The sequence below is a fragment of the Filicampus tigris genome, chromosome 11, assembly GCF_054856515.1.
Source record: "Filicampus tigris isolate MCC_2025a chromosome 11, RoL_Ftig_1.0, whole genome shotgun sequence".
In the NCBI taxonomy this organism is placed as follows: domain Eukaryota; kingdom Metazoa; phylum Chordata; class Actinopteri; order Syngnathiformes; family Syngnathidae; genus Filicampus; species Filicampus tigris.
The window spans coordinates 3,787,575-3,807,873 of NC_141227.1; the positions used below are offsets into that span (position 1 = coordinate 3,787,575).

At 40.0% G+C, this 20,299-nt stretch overlaps 1 protein-coding gene across 2 annotated transcripts; it reads right to left on the reverse strand.

Annotated features, from left to right (window-relative positions):
* Nucleotides 1-1,878: 1,878 nt before the first annotated feature.
* On the reverse strand, nucleotides 1,879-20,299 carry exo1 (exonuclease 1). Of its 2 annotated transcripts, XM_086046145.1 has the most exons (15): nucleotides 20,191-20,299; nucleotides 18,591-18,777; nucleotides 18,355-18,474; nucleotides 16,610-16,733; nucleotides 15,623-15,760; nucleotides 14,306-14,518; nucleotides 11,493-11,680; nucleotides 11,300-11,402; nucleotides 10,853-11,072; nucleotides 8,306-8,495; nucleotides 7,987-8,104; nucleotides 7,606-7,818; nucleotides 7,398-7,487; nucleotides 4,351-4,505; nucleotides 1,879-4,026 (listed from the first exon to the last, which is right to left on the reverse strand). In XM_086046145.1, the coding sequence occupies exons 2-15, from the start codon at nucleotides 18,749-18,751 to the stop codon at nucleotides 3,951-3,953; spliced, it is 2,109 nt and encodes a 702-aa protein (XP_085902271.1). In that variant the 5' UTR covers nucleotides 18,752-18,777; nucleotides 20,191-20,299; the 3' UTR covers nucleotides 1,879-3,950. The 2 variants fall into 2 exon arrangements, with proteins under 2 accessions (XP_085902271.1, XP_085902270.1); XM_086046144.1 differs by having other exon boundaries at nucleotides 7,606-8,104.

Consider the following 20,299-nt stretch of genomic DNA (forward strand, 5'->3'; position numbering starts at 1 on the left):
TCGAGACACTGCGCATACTCAACTGCAAGGAATCCTGGTCTTTGTAGTACAGGAAGTGCTTGTATGCGGTGATTGGCGCGCAACCACCGCAAATACCCAAACAGAGGTAAACAAGTTTAGAGACGCAAGCACAAAAGCACACTTTTGCAGCGATGAGGAAACCGGCTGCTTCATTCCTGTGGTGAGTGACACGAATATCAAGTGTTTTATTGACAGTTGAAAGTAACAAGCTGAAATGACATCCATTTGAGTCATGACGCTGTGCGTCGCCGATCACAGTGGGTTATTCAAATGCCGGAGCAACTCTGTCTGCTCATTCATGTAAACGGGTTATTCAGAAATGTTTCAGAAATCGGAATTTTGACCTTAACCCGAATATTGATCGCATGTAAACAAAGTCACTATGGTGCTGGGGACAAAATGGCGGAAGAGGCATGGGCGTCGTAAAGTCGAAATGTCGAGGACTTCCTGTGTTATCTATAATGTGAATTAAAATGTGTTTTAAATATATTCCTGCTCCGACACCCCTTTCTTCCAAGAAGAAATGATTGCATACTATGCACCATCAATAGATCCGAACATCATGTAACTGATCCTTGTGTGCATTTGTTTACGCAGCCATACTGGCAGGAGAGCAGCAGCGGCATGCGAAGGATTTAGAATGGGGAGCAGTGATAAAATTAGCATTTAGCAGTCAATATTCCATCCAAGTAAATTCACTACTCACTTTGATGAAAATGACATCCTGAGATGAAACACAAAATGAAACCTGAATTAGTAATGTATGTTTGTGTGTGTGCGCGTGCATTTGTGTGCTTGTTGGGGCTTGTAACCGCTGCCCTCCCAACTGAACCTCTTGCCACCCACACAGCAGGTAAAACTGTCTAGAACCGCCGGAACTCACATGATAGGGAAGTCAAAATTAGCATTATGTGTCAAGCATTGCGGAAGTAGTGTTATGGAATTATTGGAGAAGCAAGTAACAATATCTGCGATTGGCTGGCAATTAGTTCATGGTGTACCTCGCCTACTGCCCGAAGACAGCTGGGATAAGCTCCAGGAGGCCTGTGTACCTCGTGAGGATAAGCGGTGCAGATAATGGATGGATGGAAGCTACAGCATTCCCCATCCATGGACACTTTTAGTAGAATTGTTAAATAATTCTGTAAGCCTTGGGTAGCTCTGATGTCATTTTCAGTCGACAGAAATGACAAAATGGCCGCCCCCGGAGATGGCTAAAAATGGGTGGATTTTTGCTGCTTAACTCCTATTGCACCAACGCACTATTAATCAGAATGCCGTGTTTCAACTAGTGGGCCTGCTGGGAACATATTCTTGAAAGAAATGTGTTTGGGATGATTTCCCCTTTAAATAGTGTCAAATCAGTTATTTTCACAGAACTACTACTTCTACTTTAGTAGAGTGAGTACTTTAGGCACCGGTGATGGTGAGAACAATTCCATGCTTCCTAAATGAAAGTCAGCTATGTGAACCGCTGCTTCACCAGATAGTTTGATTAAGCAATACATAAGACTAAGTTTGGTAATTTCACATTTACTGTAAATACAGCAAGATATCGTTTACCTTATATTTTGATAACACCCCAAAGGTTAGTCTGTTTCTTTATATTAACATTTCTCTTTCGTCAGCAATATTATAAATCTCTTAGAAAATGCTTATATTTCTGATTTGTTTGAAAACTCACATTTTACCTACTTAATCCTGGTCATTTCACCAATTTGACAAATTGTTGCGAGGCAAACTTCAAAGGACAATGCGCTATTGGAAAAAAATAGAATATACCAGCCACAACGAATAGGGGGCAGATGTCACTATGCCCCTGGACAAAGTCAACACGAAAAGGAAATTAACCCCAAATCAGCATCATTAGACATGTTTATTTGTACACAGTACAGCAATGTGGCATGGTAGAAGCATGTAAGAAAAATAATGTGCCATCTGATTGACCTCTGACCTCAACGTACATTATGCACTGTTACTTCACCCGTTTCTGTGGAACCACAAGGTCCATGTCGCATACAATCACACAGGTCATTAAGAAGAAAATGAAAACCAATTATGGTATGCCCTTACTTGCTCTTTCCGCCACCACAAATATGAATGTAGGAGGCAAAAACATTATTACATGCTCAATTGTTGTGTAATTAGTACTGGCACCAAACCAAGACAATAGAGCACCCTTGCTAAAAGTTGGCTGCACAGCATGGAAAGGAAGAGGAAACAAGTTTCCATGCTGTGACACTGTGTGTGGGAAAAAAAGGCATTTAAAGAGCATTAAAACATTGCTACTTCAAACTGGCACCACATCTCAGATGTTTTAGCGCAGAACCGCAGTCGGGATTTTCAAAAATAAAGTGTTAGTCGGACAGGTTTAACGCTGACTTGTAAACAAAAGCCTTTCAGCGGTTATGTAATTGGATCAAATATATTAAGTGTGGGTGCAGCATTTGGTTAGCGAGACGCAGTACTTTCTGTGTGGAGGCATTTTCTCCCTGTGCTAGCATGTTTGGTTAATTGAATAGTACAAATTGTCAATCAATGCGATTGTGAATAAATCGTAATTTACCTCTAAGTGAACATTAATTGGCTGGAAACCAGTTCAAGGCGTAGCCCACCTCTTGCCCAAAGTTAGCGGACACAGGTACCGTTCCACCTGTGAGTGAAGAGCAGACTATGACTAAATGAATATTAAGTGCGCTAATGCCAGAGTCCTGTCCACAAGTAGCTGGAGAAAGGAGCTCTCAGGCTATTAAAGCGGAAGTCAACCCAAACATTTTTCTCAAGAATATGTTCTATGCAAACCCACTAGTTGACACAGGGCATTCTGATAAATATAGCGTTTGTGGAATAAGTGTTAATGCACTCGTTTTTAGCCATCTCTGTTGGCGGCCATTTTGTCTTCTGTCGACTGAAAATGACATCACAACTGCTCACACTGACCAATCACGGCTCAGATTCAGAAAACAGGTCAGCCGTGACTGGTCGTTGTGAGCAGTTGTGATTTTCATTTTCAGTCGACAGAAGACAAAATGGCCGCCCCCACAGATGGCTAAAAACAAGTGCATTTCGCTACTTATATTCCACAAACGCAAAATTAATCAGAATGCCGTGTTTCAATTAGTGGGCCTGCTGGGAACATATTCTTGAAAAAAATATGTTTGGGTTGACTTCCGCTTTAAGGGAATTTTTTTGGTCTGTGTAAATAGTTGCCAAATGTGCACTTGAAGTAGCTGGTTAGACTCTCGTGAGAACTCAGCACAGGGCTATCACTGACCCTGAATTGCCTGTGTCAAAAACTCCATGTAGCAAACTGGGGGCCAGCGCCTTTATCAGTTTTAAAATAAGCATTACCACTTTGTTTTAATACATTGACCTTCACAGCTGAAATGTGCCAATTACTGATAAATATGTGGAGGCAGATTCGTTTCACTCGGCGCAAACTGGATCACAAAATAAGACAGTGTCCTTTTTCGCACCACCCCATCTGTCAAGTATGACTTTAGATTCATTCTGTACTCATTCCGAAAATGAGAGTTCAATTATCAGTCAAACAATAACGTCTTCATTGAGAGTTGTGAAGAAACCTTCTAAATACAGAGAGATCTGTCATCCTTATCGCCACAATCTTGTGCATGCTGCATGCAAGCTAGGAATTTGCAGTCAACACTCAAACATTCACTTCTACCATGTAGTACCGCACACATTCCTTGACTGCAAAGAGGTAAGAAAAGGTTAGAAAAATCCTATGCAACCCCACATATTTCAATGCGAGATATAGGAAAAAAAATACAATAACTTTATTCTAAAAAAAAAACAAAACAACAACAACAACAACAAAACAAAACTGAGAAAATCAGTGTGCTGAGCACTTTGTGAACTATCCAAAAACAAGCACCAGACGTTGCTGATTGTGATGCATTCATGTGCCGTTAACTAGCCAACAAGTTGCCTCCAAGTGCAGACATGGGCTCTCCTTTCTTGCAAGACGTCATCTTTTGGGTATCTCTAAAAAACACATCCAAGGGTTTTTACTACAACAGAAAGTCATTTATATAAGCATCAGAGCCATGATGAATCAAAATGCCAGTTTGTTTACAGAAATGCAGATGATTGTCTGAATCAGATAATCTCATTTGACCAATCTGGCTTCGAAACCAGCAGGGTTCAAATACAGTACGATCAGTTTCGCTTTCAAAGACTATGGAAAATACTTACAAATAAATAAAAGAAATAAATATATCTTTGTAAGTCGTGCGGCTTTACAGACTATGGTTATAAACCATATTCAAATGCTTCTATTGCTTAAAAACAAAAAAAAAAAAAAGTTACTTTTTGAAGCTGTAATTCTTCCACAGACTGCTGATGGTAGCCTGGAAATTAGGCTTGTTCTCGTTGTTTGTGGAGGATTTCTTTCTCAACCCACTGGCCCTTGCTGGGCCCAACGCATGCAGACTGCTGAATTTGGGCTTTGACAGACCTGTAACCTGGAGTGATGAAATGGAAAAACAAAAAGGGGGAAAAAATCATATACTGCACTGCATAATGCACATACAATCATATATAAAATGCAAGGACACCACAGCATTGTTTAGTTTCTACAAAAAATATCCCCTTCCAAGTTATGCTGTCAAATTCAAATGACATCACTGCAGAGTAGACATCCATACCGCTTTTACACAAAGTTTTGCTTTATGTTTTTTGGGGGGACATATGGAGATCCAGGCTCTTCGATGGCCCCAAAGTAGAATAAAATTGCTTCCAAAAGGTGACGGCACCTCTCACATGTTTGTTAATATTTCATGATTTCATGCAGTGGAACTCAGCATACTTACAGTTTGGCAGTGTATCTGTTTTTCAAGAATTTGGGAGTTCATAATGGGCATCAAATAAATGCAGATTTTCTCTATTTGCGGTCCAGCACAGTCCATATTCTGATAATGTTAAGTAGTCAGTGTACAACTTGTATAACTTGCTTGTAAATTTACTGTCCCCTCAAAATAACTCAAAAGACAGCCATTGTCTAAATCACTGGGGGGAAAAATGTGACAACACCCCTAAGTGAAAATATCAAAATTGCCAATTATCAAAAACGCCTTTCATTACCTGCAGCTGCAGCCAATTAGTGACCAGCCTGTGTGTAGTGTAGCGTCCCCACCACCTACAGTACCCTTAACACCTCACGTTACAGACCAAATCAGTAACTGAATCATGTCAATGCATTTTTGTACTGTCAATTTCATGACATTTTTTTTATATAGTAATCTAGTATTCTATTTTGATAGCATGTTTTTGTTTAAACTCCAAAAAAAGAATTGTCAGATTAATCAGTTATTAAAATAATCATTTGTGAGCTACTCTAAACTTGAAAAATATGCAGCTAATCCATGTGATCGGTATCAGCCGATCCCACTCGTGGATGATCGGTATCTGTATCAGCAGCATAAAACTGTGATGGGAACACCTCCGGTGGCCACCACCATCATTTTCTATTCTCGCTTTACCCTTTTGGGGCACAGAGCTCACCAGAGCTTCACAGGGTGCCACTAGAATTGCCTTCCAATCCTGATGTTACAATAAGGCGGGCCGGATCTGGGCCCTGGGGCCAGAGTTTGTGACACCTGTGATTAGGAGTCTTTTATGACCTAAAATGCTGTTTCTTGGAATGCGGGAGGAATCTGGAGTACACCCAGTGAAAAGCCAGGCAAGCACAAAGAACATGCAAACGTGACACAGGAGGAATTCAAAACCAGTATCTTAGAATTATGAGGCAGATGCGCTAACTAGTCTTTCAAAGTGCCGCAAAAGTGACCATTGGCAACAGTGCGCAATGAAGTAAGCACCGTAAAATCTGTCTTCACATGGCAAAACAAGGCCTAGTGATTTTTTTAAAACATTTTTTATTGTTTTGACTTTATTTATGACCTCACTACCGCATTAGTTTAAGTCTGTGCTGGACTGGGTTGTGTGGCTAATGGACAAATTTGGGTTACGTTGTCGCCGTAGAAACTACAGGTTGAACCAATTAATCGACTAGTCGACTTCATGACTCCACATCGACACTTGAAGTTGAAGTTTCTGGCATTTCGTCTTCCGATGAAAGAAACAGAAGAATGTTTTTGTCACGTTCTTGCTTTTCTTTTTTTTTTTAGCCTTGCTAAGAAGTCCCGTCTTAGAAACAAACTATGCTATGGAACAGAAGATGAGACCGGCAGGCTCATTTAAAAGAAAAACAGCCACAGGGCTCCCTCTAATTACTACATCGAGCATAATGGTGAGTTGTACAGTCCTCACAGCACTTTCATGTTACAGCCTCATCCCCAAATGGAATATCTTCATTTTTGTCACCCCAAAACAACACTATGAAAACGTTTGCAAATTTATTACAATTAAAAAGACTAAATCATCACATGTACGTAAGAATTCACAGCCTTTGCTCAATACTTTGTTGACGGCAGTAATTATAGCCTCAAGTCTTTTTAAATATGACGCCACAAGCTTGGCACACCTATTTTGGGAAAGCTTTGTCCCATTCTGAGGTCCTGACCACTCCCGAGGAGGTTTTCATCCAGGATGTCTCTGTACGCTGCTACGCTACATTCTTTTTTTTCCCTCCATCCTGACGAGTCTCCCAGTTCTTATAGCTGACAAGTCCCCACAGCATGATGCTGCCACCACCATGCTCCACCGTAGGGTTGTCATTGGTCAGCTAATGAGTGGTGCCGCGTTTCCTCCAAACATGACGCATGGCATTCACGCCAAAGAGATCAATCTTTGTCTCATCAGACCATATCATTTTCTCTCTTATGGTGTGAGAGTCCTTACTCAAGGATGATCAGTGGAAACATGACGCACATGAGCTCAATTTTGAGCTTTGCGGCAAAGGCTGAATACTTGTGACTTCTTCGTTTTTTTATTTTTAATGAATTTGCAGAAATTAAAAAAAAAAAAAATTCACATTGTCATAATGGGGTGTTCTGTGTAGAATTTAGAGGAAAAAATAATTTATTCCATTTTGGAATGAGGCTATAAGATGATAAAATGTGGAAAAAGTGAAGTGCTGTATACTTTCCGGTTGCACTGTATACAGTATAAAATCATTTGTTTTTATTTGTGTGTCCCCGTCAAAACACGTCTTTGTGTAAAACCCGTCCGCAGCCCAAAAAAGGTTGGTGAGTGTTGTACTGTGTTGAAATAATCGTCAATGACGTTGACGATCCATCAACTTTGATTGGACTTTCCTCACATTATAGTCGCCGACGAAAAAAATCTGAACTCAATCAACACTTTGTTGGAACAGAAGTCTGTTGTGAAAAGCGGCCCACATAAAATTGGAATCTTTCTCCGAGATGGTGCAGTACATCTATAAACAAACCCACCTTTAACTGTAACATTCCGAATGTATTACTGGCTTCGTTTGAGTGCGTGGGACTCTGCTCTGACTCAGAATCCCCATTTGAATCCATTTCCTGGGAAAAAGTGAAATACATTTTAACATGTCAGGCGCACAATCATGCAAATCTGCCAATATACCTTTGTAGTAAGGTGGCTTAATTGCACACCATGTATAGATTTGTACAAGCTTACAGGCACAGAATGGAAGGAGTTGGAGCCACAGTAGGGTGTTTCGTCTTTGTATAAAGAAACAAGGGAAGGCTGGGATTGGGAAAAATAGGCGCTGTCCTGGGAAGGAGGAAATTCATTGAGGTTGCCCTCCTCGTTTGGGCTTGTTCGAATAGAAGACTTGGAGGTTAAGGAGAAACTGTCCTTCTTGTACTGGAACTGCTGCAGGGCATCCAGGCCCAAATTAGACTTGAGTGTCTGTGATCGATGAGTAATGGGCGAACTGTCTGACCAGTTAAACAGTCTGAGCCCCTGACTGCCTGAACGGGGGGATGTGCTATTCGGAGAATGAGGAGGGCTGGGTGTTTCCACAGATGGGGCTTCTGGGCCTTGTGAGCAGTCCAGGTTGGGCGTGCTTGTGTCCTCAATAGGGCTTGTAGCTTGGGGCTCCACGCTATGACCGAAACCCACCCGAGCAGATTCCTTTAAATTGCTGGCAGCTGGACTGGAATTGCTGAAGAATCTACATGTGGAACAAAGAGAGATTTAATCTTGCTGCACGGGTGTACAAGCCTTTAAATGCCTGTTGTTCAGAAAAGAGGGCTGATCAGCAGAATTATAAATGAGAAAATAAATCATTCCAGTAGCCATCGATATTCATATCACAAATTTCTCTTCCTGCTATTCAAGGTTAAAATGAAAAAGCCAGTCAAGGCTCGGTCACCTGCTGCTTACGGCCTGGTCTTGGTCATCGACATCCTGGTTCCTCCTCTGCAGGAGTGTGGCAAAGCGGTTGCGTGGCCGTGGCTGAGCGACTGGTATTGACTTTAACGTTTCTGGCTGCTGGTCTGACTTGGGTCGCTTCACAGCGGAGGAGTACTGCTGCAGAACATTTTGATCTGATAGACTGCTGTCTGTGGCAGGGAGGAGAAGGTACAAATGCAGTCCAAGCGCACATTCGGGAATAATAGCCATTAAGGCTGCTCGATAACAGAAAAATGTCAAATATGCCAACATTGAAAAATCGATATTATTGCAATATTTAACATGTACAATACATTTTTATTATCTAATTATCATCTAAACCAAAATAAGCAAGCCTCCTGCATTTTTACCTAATTTATTATAATGACCTATAATTTTACATGTACTATTCTAAAGTTATTGTGAGTGAAGTCCCAAGATACTGTTTATTTGTTTATTTAAGGATCCCCAATAGTCTCTACCAGCGCAAAGACTACCGTATTCTTCCTGGGGTCGATACTGTTGTGCTTTTTTACAGTGACGCACATTTAAAGTTAAACAAATTGGTCAGTCAGACAGATAAAATCATGTTATTAATTTATTGCACGTCTTAGCACTGTGCAATTAATCAAAATTAAATTACAATTACTACACTCCACGATAACAAAACTGGCATAATCATAAAAAACGATTATTAATATGCATTTATGTCAACACTCTATTTGTTGTAGTTTGTTTACATGCAAGGAAATCACACATTTGCACCTTTATTTTATAATAACTAATTTGATCAATTGTGTTTAGAACATAATTATAGTGTTTCAAAGAAATGTATTTGTCTTTCATTTTTTTACATTTCAACAGTTTCTTGTTTTGTACCATAAAATAAATGATCGTTTGAATAATCATGATTTCAATTATTACCCAAATAATCGTGATTAATATTATTTTCATAATCGAGCAGCATATTGCAAATGCCATTATCGCGATGACGATATTGTTTCGATATATTGCGCATTTCTACCACTTGTCCTGTTCAGGGTCGTGGTTGAGCTGAAGCCTCTCTCAGCTGACCTCACAAGGCACAAGCGGTATTGATATACAAGCATTCACAAGGTGAGAGAACGTCACAGTTATGAACAGCAATTTGTAGCAGTTGGCTTCAAGCGAACAAAGGATGTTGCCTACTCCAACCCCCAAATCAACTTGTTACTTCTGTCAGCAGTCACATCAATAAAGTCATGAGTCTGTTCCATTTGCACAAACATGCTCACCTAATGACACGGTATCCATATGATGTGGTATGCTTTGGTTCCTGAGCTGTCATACTTGTCTCTTGCCATCATTCTGATACAACTTGACATTGCTTTCATCCAACCTAATCTAGCGAAGCACCTCCAGGAGAAAACTTCAGCCAGTCATTGACTGCCAATGATTTCAACCAAGCATTAAAAGTTATAGTAGTTATGTTATCCTCTGGGATGCGGCTGGCCTGGAGCTGTGGTAAGTGTGATATGAGGACTCTCAGGATTTTTAGGACGGGAGGGGATGCATTGAGTGCAAATCAGTTTACTGTTCAAATTCTTGCCTTTATGAATCTGCCTGGTTTTGTGCCTCATCTTGCCACACACATTGTGCATCTCATAATCTTTGTGGATGTGAGAGGTTTAAAAAAAAAATTAATACAGAGGCTTCAAATAATAGAGAAATAAATGTGCTCTGTTTTATGAATTATTTCATTCATTCTATTTCAATTTTGTGTTTGTTTTGGAGCTTCGTAGAGGCCAATGGTTACCATACTCACATACACAGTAATAAAACTTGCATGCTGAAAGAAAAAAAACAAAGCGCATGGAGTATCTGTATTAATGTTTACCAGTAATGGAATGGTACAAATCATATATAAATATGCAGACAAGAAATATATAGTTATTAATAGTATTTACAGTTGTTTTTACAATTACCTAAGTTGCCCGAAAAATCACATTTGGGGACCTAGGAATTGAGGCACTTTGCATAAAATGGCAGAAATTCGTTAACAGAAAATAACATTTTTGTGAAATCACCTAAATATAAAACTAAATGTCTACACTATCACATCTTGAATGTGTTATTTCAAACCAATTGTGAGATTAGTGAGTTTTAGGTTCTCTTATATACTGAAATGTTTTCTGCCACATCTTCAGCTCAGAGTCATTAGAATCATATACAAAGATGACTGCACAGTAGTTTTGGCAAAGATTTTTTGTGAGTGAATGAGGTGAACTTTTGGGTGCGAGCCATGCTTGGACCACCTATTGTAATATGCATTCTACTTTAAATATATATATATATATATATATATATATATATATATATATATATATATATATATATATATATATATATATATATATATATATATTATTTTTTTTTTTTTAAAGTTAAAAAAACAACCCCAAAAAACTGTTTGTTGGATATGCCGCTCCATGCATTTTTCAGTCAAATCAATGCTCTGATGAATTTCAGCTTCATGTGACTGTCTCACCTTCTGGTGGTCTCTTCACTTGCGGCCTTTTGCAGGGAAGCCTGACCCCAGCCAGGCTGATGACTCTCTCCTTCCCCCTGGTGGACAGAGGCCTGTCAGGGGAGGCAGCAGGCTGGGCCGCTACAACAGCTGTTGCCTTCGGGCTTCTACACCAAATACTGATCCCGGCGGGGCTGGGGACCCTGCCCTCGCTCCAGCTGCGACTGCGGTGTTTTGCGGGCTGGGTAGAGATTTGGGGGATGAAATAGAGCATTTCTGTCATCATTCTTCAAAACAAGCCTCTGACACTGTCCATTGACAGTTGCACTTCTGTTTCCCAATGTCACCGCCCCGCGTGATAGCGGGTTGGAGTCAACCCATGCGGGCCGATGTGTTGAAAGGAATTGTCGGTGTTGTGCTGACATCGTCAGGCATTTGATTGGTAATGTGAAAACCTGCATCCGATACCTGTGTCGTAGGACTGTCTGGGTTGAAGTCATCAATCTTCTCCATTGTGTTGAAGTCAAGGTTGCCTAAGGCCATCTGCAAGGCTGTCTCATCTCCTAGAGCGCTACATGCAATACGGTTAAGGTACCTGTGTTGCCCAAGCACTGGAGAACTATTGAGAAATGAGCAGTTTCTAAATAAGTGTGTCGGATACATTCCAGCATAGCTGAGAGTGGCCGGGTTGATGTCCTCTTCATACGGGTTGAGGGGAACGATCTTCCGGGTGACGGGATCAAACACCAGCTGATAAAGGAAGGTCTGATTGGCTCGGACAAATCCTTTGATATACTCCTCAGGGACTACCAGATCCATCTTTAAGTACTGGCCCATCTTCTTGATCACCTGATGCAAAACACAGACGACACAATGCAAAAAAAAATAACGCTCAACTCTTTAACAACGGTTATGCATGAGGTCCTCAGTTTACGAGAGAGATCCTAAAGTAGCAACGTAACCTGAATTTGAATGTTCATCAGAATGTGACGCAGTCTTTCTCCAGCACGGTCTCATTATCGACTGCGATCCTCAGTGTTTTGATGAATCAGCCTTTTTTTTTTATTTTTTTTTTTTATAAATAAATCTGATGGCTGATGATAAATCAATTTAAAACTATTTCTTTAATTTTTCAGCTACCCGGTAACTTTATAAGGGATTCTACTGACCCTGGGAACACTCTGCACGTTTTGTTTTTGATCAAAACAAAGATAAGTGAAATTTTAACATTTCTGTCTTTTTGAAATTTAGGACGACTTTATTTACTGTAGAAAACCATAGAGCTACTGTTTAAGTTTTCATTCAATTTTTGAAGACATGCTGATGACCCTGGTAGCTCCTTTTTGTTGGAATTTTACAATAAAGATGTACCTTGGGAAACATTTATAATACATCCATCCATTATCCAATCTGCTTATCCTCACAAGGGTTGCAAGAGTGCTGGAGCCTATCCCAGCTGTCTTAGGGCAGTAGGCGATAGGGGTGTAACGGTACGCTAAATCACATTTCGGTTCGGTTCGGTATATTTTCGGTACAAAAAAAACAGATTTTTTTTTTTTAATATGTTTATTTTTGAAAAGATGACATGTTACATTTTATTTTTAGAAAAAATAAATAAAAGCGAACCATTCGGGTGACATTCCAAGAAATTACACCAGAATAAAAAATACACTAATAATAAAGATCTCTTAATTTTGTAAATTATTAAGACACTGAAATCTTTAAACACTCAGCAGCAACAGCCTATGACACATCTAAGTATTCAAGTTAAAGACAAATTGTCATTACAGCACATATACACTTTTTATGATGAAAAAAATACATACAAAAACAATTACAATTATTGCTAACTGTATCAAAACTCTTTCTAGAATGAAATACAGTAACTTGAAAGTCTTTATGAAATGATTTTCACTTTTTAGGCATTAAAATCTTTGAATGTTCAACAGCATATTGTAACGAATTGGGTTATCTGTGTTGTGGCCGGATTTGTGTTTTGTTGAGTTGTGATGTTTTCGAGGTTCATGAATGCATCGCATAGCTAGTGAGAGGAGCAGCGGAGAACGAAGTAGAGAGAGAGCTGTTGTACTTTGGTTTTGGCTAAAAAGACAGCTTGCTTCCTCGTCTAAGAAACATTCAAAGTCGGATGATGTTGTTTTAAGTGTTATTATGTTAGACGTACTACAACTTAGCCGCCGATCTCATGTAGCAATGTCGGCACACAACTTTGGATTTTAACAGGACAGCCAGAATGTTCTTAAACAGGAGAACGCAGTTTACGGGGGACCTTCGAGCGCTGGCTAGTTTCCGTATTCGTTTGCTTCTTTTTAGTGCGACTGCCCTTCTCCCGCGTCCAACAGTCAATCGCACCCGTGCATAAACTCGCGCTAATAAGTGGACCGAACTGAACGCAAGTCGACCCAACCAAACATGCCATACCGAAACGTTTAATACACCCACGTGTACCCTTACACTACTAGTAGGCGGGGTACACCTGAACTGGATACCAGCCAATCGCATGGCACACAGAGACAAACAAACATTCGCACTCACAGTCACACCTAGGGGCAATTTAGAGTGTCCAATTAACCTATCGTGCATGTTTTTGGAATGCGGGAGGAAACCGGAGTACCCAGACGAAACCCACATAGGCACGGGGAGAACATGCAAACTCCACACAGGAAGGTCGGGGCCGAATTCGAACCCACGACTTCTGCACTGTGAGGCGGACGTGCTAACCAGTCGACCACCGTTCCACCCGTACAGTTATAATGTATATATATATTTTTTTAAATCTACATTATGCAAGTCTGAAGACGTGTTCAATAAACATATGCTTAAAGACGTTTCAACAAAGTTAAGAGTATAATTTTATTTTTTTAATATTGACGCCAACATTTTCCTTTTTGCAAATTTTGAAAATGAATATCGGCTCACAATATTGGCCTCCTTGACTAGTGATAATCCGCATCGGCCTTGAAAAAAAACAACATATCGGTCTATCTCTGGTAAATATTGTGTGAAAAACATTTCTCAGGTTAGACCACGGACCCCTTAAACCAGAACTGTACGAATAAAATACAAACTACAACTACTGACTGACTTTCTTCTTTTCCTAAGTAGGCAACTTGCATTGCTAATTTAAGCATGTTCATTTAATTGAACAAAGTTTTGGTAATATCTTGTATGTACCAAATGTACTACAAAGATAATAGAAGTGGTGACACAGAAACTAGTCTTACACATTCAAATTCATATCATTCAAAAGGTGAAGTCGTCATTTAAGCTCAGGCCGTCCTGTGTGGACTTTGCATATTATTCTAAAGAGATCTGTGCATTTTTAATCTGCATCGCATTGCACTTGGTTGCACGCATGCCAGGCTCTACCTCATCTTTCCCTGTTGTTTGCCATCACCACCTGTGCATTTCCATGCACATGCCAAGTCAACCAGATGAATGGAAAAGGGATCTCACCTTTAGGATATCGGGGTCTTTTGCCAGTCTGAGCAGCTTGCAGGCCTTGCCCAGGCCAATACCGTGCAGAGAGGCCAGGTAGTCACAGCCGGAGAGAATGCACATGTAGCGAAACTTCTCCTCTGTGAAAACGTTGCCCAGAGAGCGACATCGACCAAGGTTGCTCTGGTCGATCTCCAGGCCGTTGCCCTGCTTGTCCATTTTTAGGATCACCTGCATTGTTATGAAAGATCACGTCTGAATGATGATTATATCTGCACAGGCCAGCAACAAATTATGACACCCTTTTTACTGAGTTATTGCTGTGTGCATAGGTTACCGCGCTTCATGGAATTCTCTTTTGTGGTTTATCAGCTTCATCCTAAACTAGGGATGGACCGGGCCGGTTATCCGCGCCAAAATTTGGCGTTTTGAAGGAATATGAGCATCAGCCTTTTTTAAAAATCTGATTGCCGAAAATAAATCAATTTAAAACTGCGCTGAAATCAAAACAAAGAAATGTGAAAGCTGGACAGTTCTGTCATTTGAAATTTTGGAGGACTCCATTTACTGTAGAAAACTATATGGCGCTATTGTTTAAGTTATCATTTAACTTTTTAAAACGCGTTGACGACCCTGGATGCTCCCTGAACTTTTTGTTAGAATTTAATAACAAAGATGTATATTGTCAAAAATTTATAGTAAATAATAAAACAAAAAAATCTACATTAACAAATAACAAAGATGTATATAAATATAATAATAATAAAGATACCGGTAGTCAAAAAATTATAGTAATAATTTTTTTTTTTTAAATGAGCATTATGCAAAACTGAAAAAAAAAAGTCCAACAAACATATGCTTAAAGACGGTTTTATTTGTTTTTACATTTTGATGCCAATATTTTCCTTTTTACTGAAAATAATTGGCTCCAAATATCAGTTATTGGCCTCCTTAACAACTAATAATTGGCATTGGTATCGGCCCTGGAAAAAACATATCGGTCTATCTCTATCCTAAACAGACCAGGGTGAAAACAATACCCCTTTTCCTTACAGTTTTGCGCAGAAGTATTCCCAATATTCTTAATTTCTTACTATTGTTGGACGTAGTTGGCAGCGAGTGCAGTTGCTAACATTTTTCTTTTCTCATCTTAGCTGAGAGACGCATCTCACAGGACGGTTCCTGAGCTAAAGTACCGTATATTCTTCAAATTAGCACCTCTCCCACAGTGTCAATCCAAGCTGAGCATTATCATCTTTGTAAAAGCAGAATGTGTGAAGTCTTATGTTGTGACTGGTTTGCAAGGAGTGCCGCCCTCATCAATTCTTTAGCTACCTTTTTACAGCCAAATGCCAGAAGGTCAGAGTCTTCCGTGACGACCGCGTGAGCCAAACCAGACTTGGTCAGGTACGCCAGTTGAGCATCGGCTTCATATGGGGCCACCACGCAGTCTACTCCCCTCGCCCTCGCAGCCTAGGACAACAAACGTTATCTCTTCATGACTTGTATAACCGTATTACTAAAGCATGACATGGCTTTTTACCCCACAGAATGCAATTGACAAAGCTTTTATGCAATTAGACTGGCGTGGCGATCTTACATTTTGTTAACCGGCCCAACTCAAAGCTGAGAAGCTTAATAGAAAATGGGCAGCATGTTGGAAAGATATAAAGCACATCTGTTCAACACTCAGCGTGCAAGGCCTTGGGTACTCTCTTTTCCTCCAACAAGACTCTTAACTGCTAATCAGTGTAAACACAAGAGTGAATGAGTGTTTGTCTATGTGTTCCTTCAGCTGACTTGATCAGTCCGGGGTGTACAGTAACTTTCGCCTCTTGAGAAAAAGCAGTATAGAGAATGAATCGATATAAAATGTGGTGATGGACACAATCTGATTGAAATAGCTTGCATCATCATAAGTAACGCACCCACAAAATATTGTACTTTATAATGCTATATCACAGCATGTGTTGGTTAGTGCTATATTGAAACCAAAGGGCACTTGATAATAGAGGGGTCACTCAAGAAAATATTGGCGGACTGAGAAAATAAAATCTGGCTGTATACAGAAAGTATACTGAAAACTGTTCGATGATGGCTTGAAGGTTTAAATTGACTTACTTTCACTTCCCCCCTGATAGGTTGTTTTTCAAGGTCTCTTGTTCAAGTGGGATTAATGTAGAGAACATTTCAAAAGGTATCCACGAGATCAGCGTGCAAAATAAAACTTCTTTCTTTCGCTACTGCACTAATTGTGAATCACAATACATGCACTGGGGACAATTCAGACCAAAGCAGGAACACAAGAGAGAGTTTGGGCACCTTAATCAGATTATGAGCCATGGCTGGAGTGATGTTGACACATCGGGTAAAACAGTCTCTGGCCTCAGAAAGTTTGCCATCTCGTAGCAGTTGCCGGCCTTTTTGGAGGTTTGCTTCTCGGCGCCTGGATTGTACATGAATGCGTGTACAGTTAAGGTATACATTATGCAAATACTGTAAACTTTCAATATATCCTATTCTACAAAGGCATGAGGCATACATATGAAGTACATAGACAAGTAACAAATAACACTCACATTCACAACTATGGGCAATTTTGACTAGATTTACACTGCACAAATTCAGAGATGTATATAAAATAGGCTCAGATGAGAAGGCCTCTTCCAAATATGGCAAAACTCGGATGCCAAGGCTTACCAATGGGAGTGCAGTACCAAGTGGGGCCCGACCGATTTGCCCTTGCCTTGAAAAGAAGTTGTACAACCACATAGTTTGATTAGGACTTGTTTTGGCCACTCGATACTTGTTTGATTTTACTTATTTTATTTAATTGCGTGTTCTACAGGGTGTCCTTCAAGTCTGGACGCAGAGGTAAAACTACAACTTCAAACAACATCTTCAATATGAATACATGTTTGTGTTATACTAAATGAAATTAATACACAAATTTAGGGCTGCAGCTGCCAAATACTTTGGTATTCGAATATCCTACTGAAAATTCAAATCGATTAATCGGGTATTCAGATAAAAAACATATTTATTTTTTTTGCTTGGTTAACGATATGAAAGATAAAAAAAAACACATTGATACCCAACCCAATAATGGCCAACTGGTTTTCATTTTTAGATTTAATGCTTCAATGTAAACTGTGCATAGCAGTACACTATTTCCTCTCTAGAAACATTGAGTGACTTTAGATTAATCTCACCCCTTAGATTTTTATCTCATAGACCATGAGGCTAAAACAACACACTTGAGTAAGCCTGGTTTATTAAAAAGTGATCAGTCGGAACGGCTACTGTGTCAAATTGTCAGCGCCAAAAGTGCATAGTCATTCAACTTGAGTGCTGCCAGCCCTGCTAGCGCCGTACAATATAGTGTCAGCATAGTTAAGTCTTTTTTTTAAATGTCCTTAATTAGTGATTGAACATTATTTCAGGCGGCACGGTGGTCGACTGGTTAGCACGTCCGCCTCACAGTTCAGAGGTCGTGGGTTCGATCCCGGCTCCGGCCTCCCTGTGTGGAGTTTGCATGTTCTCCCCGTGCCTGCGTGGGTTTCCTCCGGGTACTCCGGTTTCCTCCCACATTCCAAAAACATGCATGGTAAGTTGATTGGACTCTCTAAATTGCCCCTATGTGTGATTGTGAGTGCGGATGTTTGTCTCTGTGTGCCCTGTGATTGGCTGGCAACCAGTTCAGGGTGTCCCCCGCCTACTGCCCAAAGACAGCTGGGATAGGCTCCAGCACGCCCCGCGACCCTTGTGAGGAGAAGCGGTACAGATAATGGATGGATGGATGGATGGACATTATTTCAGGACAACGTTGTACTGGTATTGTCAGAAGCAATAGTTAATGGCGACAATAAACGACCCCCCCAAACATTATTTTGTGCATTACATATTATTTAAATTAAATCAGCCAATTAATCAGTAATCTGTATTTCTTTCCTGACCGAAAACAGCATCAGCCTAAAAAAAATCCATCTCGGTCAGGCCCTAGTAAAAAGTCCAACACATCTACAGTATCTATTCTACATTCATACATTTGCAAAGTTGAAACTCACTCTCTGCGAGCCTTTTCCACTTCTTGTTTTGAAGGTAGATTGCGTCCGTCAAATACTAGAATTGGTTTCACATTGAAGGAAAACAGCATGTCCACATATTTCATACAGTACCATACATACCTAGAGGTGGGCGCACACAAATGACAAAATCATTGACGGGCTTGCAAGTCTCAATTCATGCAGATTACAACAAATGCTGAAGATTTTGCAAAAAACATATTTTCTAATTCACTTACTGATCAGTTGGTTCTCCTTTAGCAAGCTTCTCAGCACATGAAAATGCTCCTTTATGGAGCCAACAGTACGTGTCTACTGCCACCGTTTGGCCTTTGTATTTCTTCACGTTGATAGGCTCCCCTGCATCTTTGATGAACTGCAGCAGGCCAGGAATGCCCATTTTTGGACGTCACACTGAAACACAAACTACGTACAAATAATGACAGTTTAAAAAGGGGTAGAAGGTTTCCAGAACATTTACAGCAAACATTCAAGGGAAGTAAAGGTGATCGGAATTTTGGAAATACTGTCTCCTCCTGCTATTCATGGGGGGAGTGGAACCAAGCTCTGTCAATAATTGCGTTACCCTGCACACAATTGATGCCCCACTCTCAAATAGCTTGCCTATAAGGCCATAAGATGCCAGCAAAGAATTACTTTTGTCAAATTCAATTCCTCAACTCACTTCAGCCTAGACTCCAGAAGATGGCACCAAATGAGTGTATTTTATTTACTTAGGTCTGATCAGGAAACAGCAAATAGGTGAGTTTTTCAGCAAATAACAACAAAGAGGTTCCGAAAGTTTTTGGCAGGTTTCATTGTACAGTGGAACCCTGCATACTTGCACCTGCAGATTCGCAAATGTCAATATATATTTTGTGTGTTATTTTTTCCAATTAGTCTTTTCAGTAATCAACTTCTCTGCTTGATTCATGTACATAATATTACTGAAGTACTATCAGCTACTCAATGCACCATTTACGGTAACGTTTTCATCTGAAATTAATTATGCAATAGAAGGCTAATATCTGCCACCTTATCTTCCACAGCAAATCAAGAGCTTACAATACAGTCTTTATTTCTGGCTCGGCTGTTTAGTAATAGCTTAACCACCAGGATATTTACTCGAAGTGTACAATACAAACCACCACAAGACTAGATGCCATGCAGTCAATATATTTTTTAATGATTTCTTTATCTTCATTCACCAGTCACCTTACTGAATAAAATGGATTCTTCTTATAAAAGTTTCCCACATGGATTTAATAAATCAAAAAAAGTTGTGAAATATATTAAGAACGCCAACGAATAGGAAATCAAACATTGTTGCTATTGTTCAAGACTTCCTGAATCAACGCAAAATATACAGTACATGTCTGTAAAATGTAGTAACGTTCACAAAACGCACTTTGCTTTCCATGACATTTTGAGTTGGTGGGCAATTCTGCGTCCTTCCAAAATGTTTTGGTCTCGCACAATTAGATTATTTATAAAAACACGTTGTTGCGGTAGGTGCAGATGCAGTAGTAGAAGTGGTAGTCGTAGTAGTAGTAGTAGTAGTAGTAGTAGTAGTAGTAGTAGTAGTAGTAGTAGTAGTAGTAGTAGTAGTAGTAGTAGTGACCAGTCAGCGAAGCAAACAATAATAACATTTTTCATCATCGTTTCGAAACGTGTCACAGTAAACAGGATTATCACGACAGACAAGACATAGGGAACGGAACAGATATGCAGTGTTATGACCGTTTGTTTTCGCTGGCAATATGACTAAATGATGTGAGCGAGAAAAGCAGCCCGACACAAATAGCAATAAGGAACATTTTGCCACCGACGAAAACGTACCTCTTGACGGTTAATTCTCGCTTCGATAGGTGGGTGACTGGAAGTAACGCAGAAGGAAAATACGGGAAGGATTTTAGTTTTAGCGGTAAACTGTGAGCCAAGTAAGAAC

Bases quoted from the DNA above. Each gene is read 5' to 3' on its own strand.
- exo1 (XM_086046144.1), bottom strand. From the start codon at position 18,751: ATGGGCATTCCTGGCCTGCTGCAGTTCATCAAAGATGCAGGGGAGCCT. The intron at 11,403-11,492 runs GTATCCGACACA...TATTGCATGTAG, and splicing joins ACTCTCAGCTATGCTGGAAT to CGCTCTAGGAGATGAGACAG. The intron at 4,506-7,397 runs GTGGGTTTGTTT...TCATCACTCCAG, and splicing joins TCGGAATGTTACAGTTAAAG to GTTACAGGTCTGTCAAAGCC.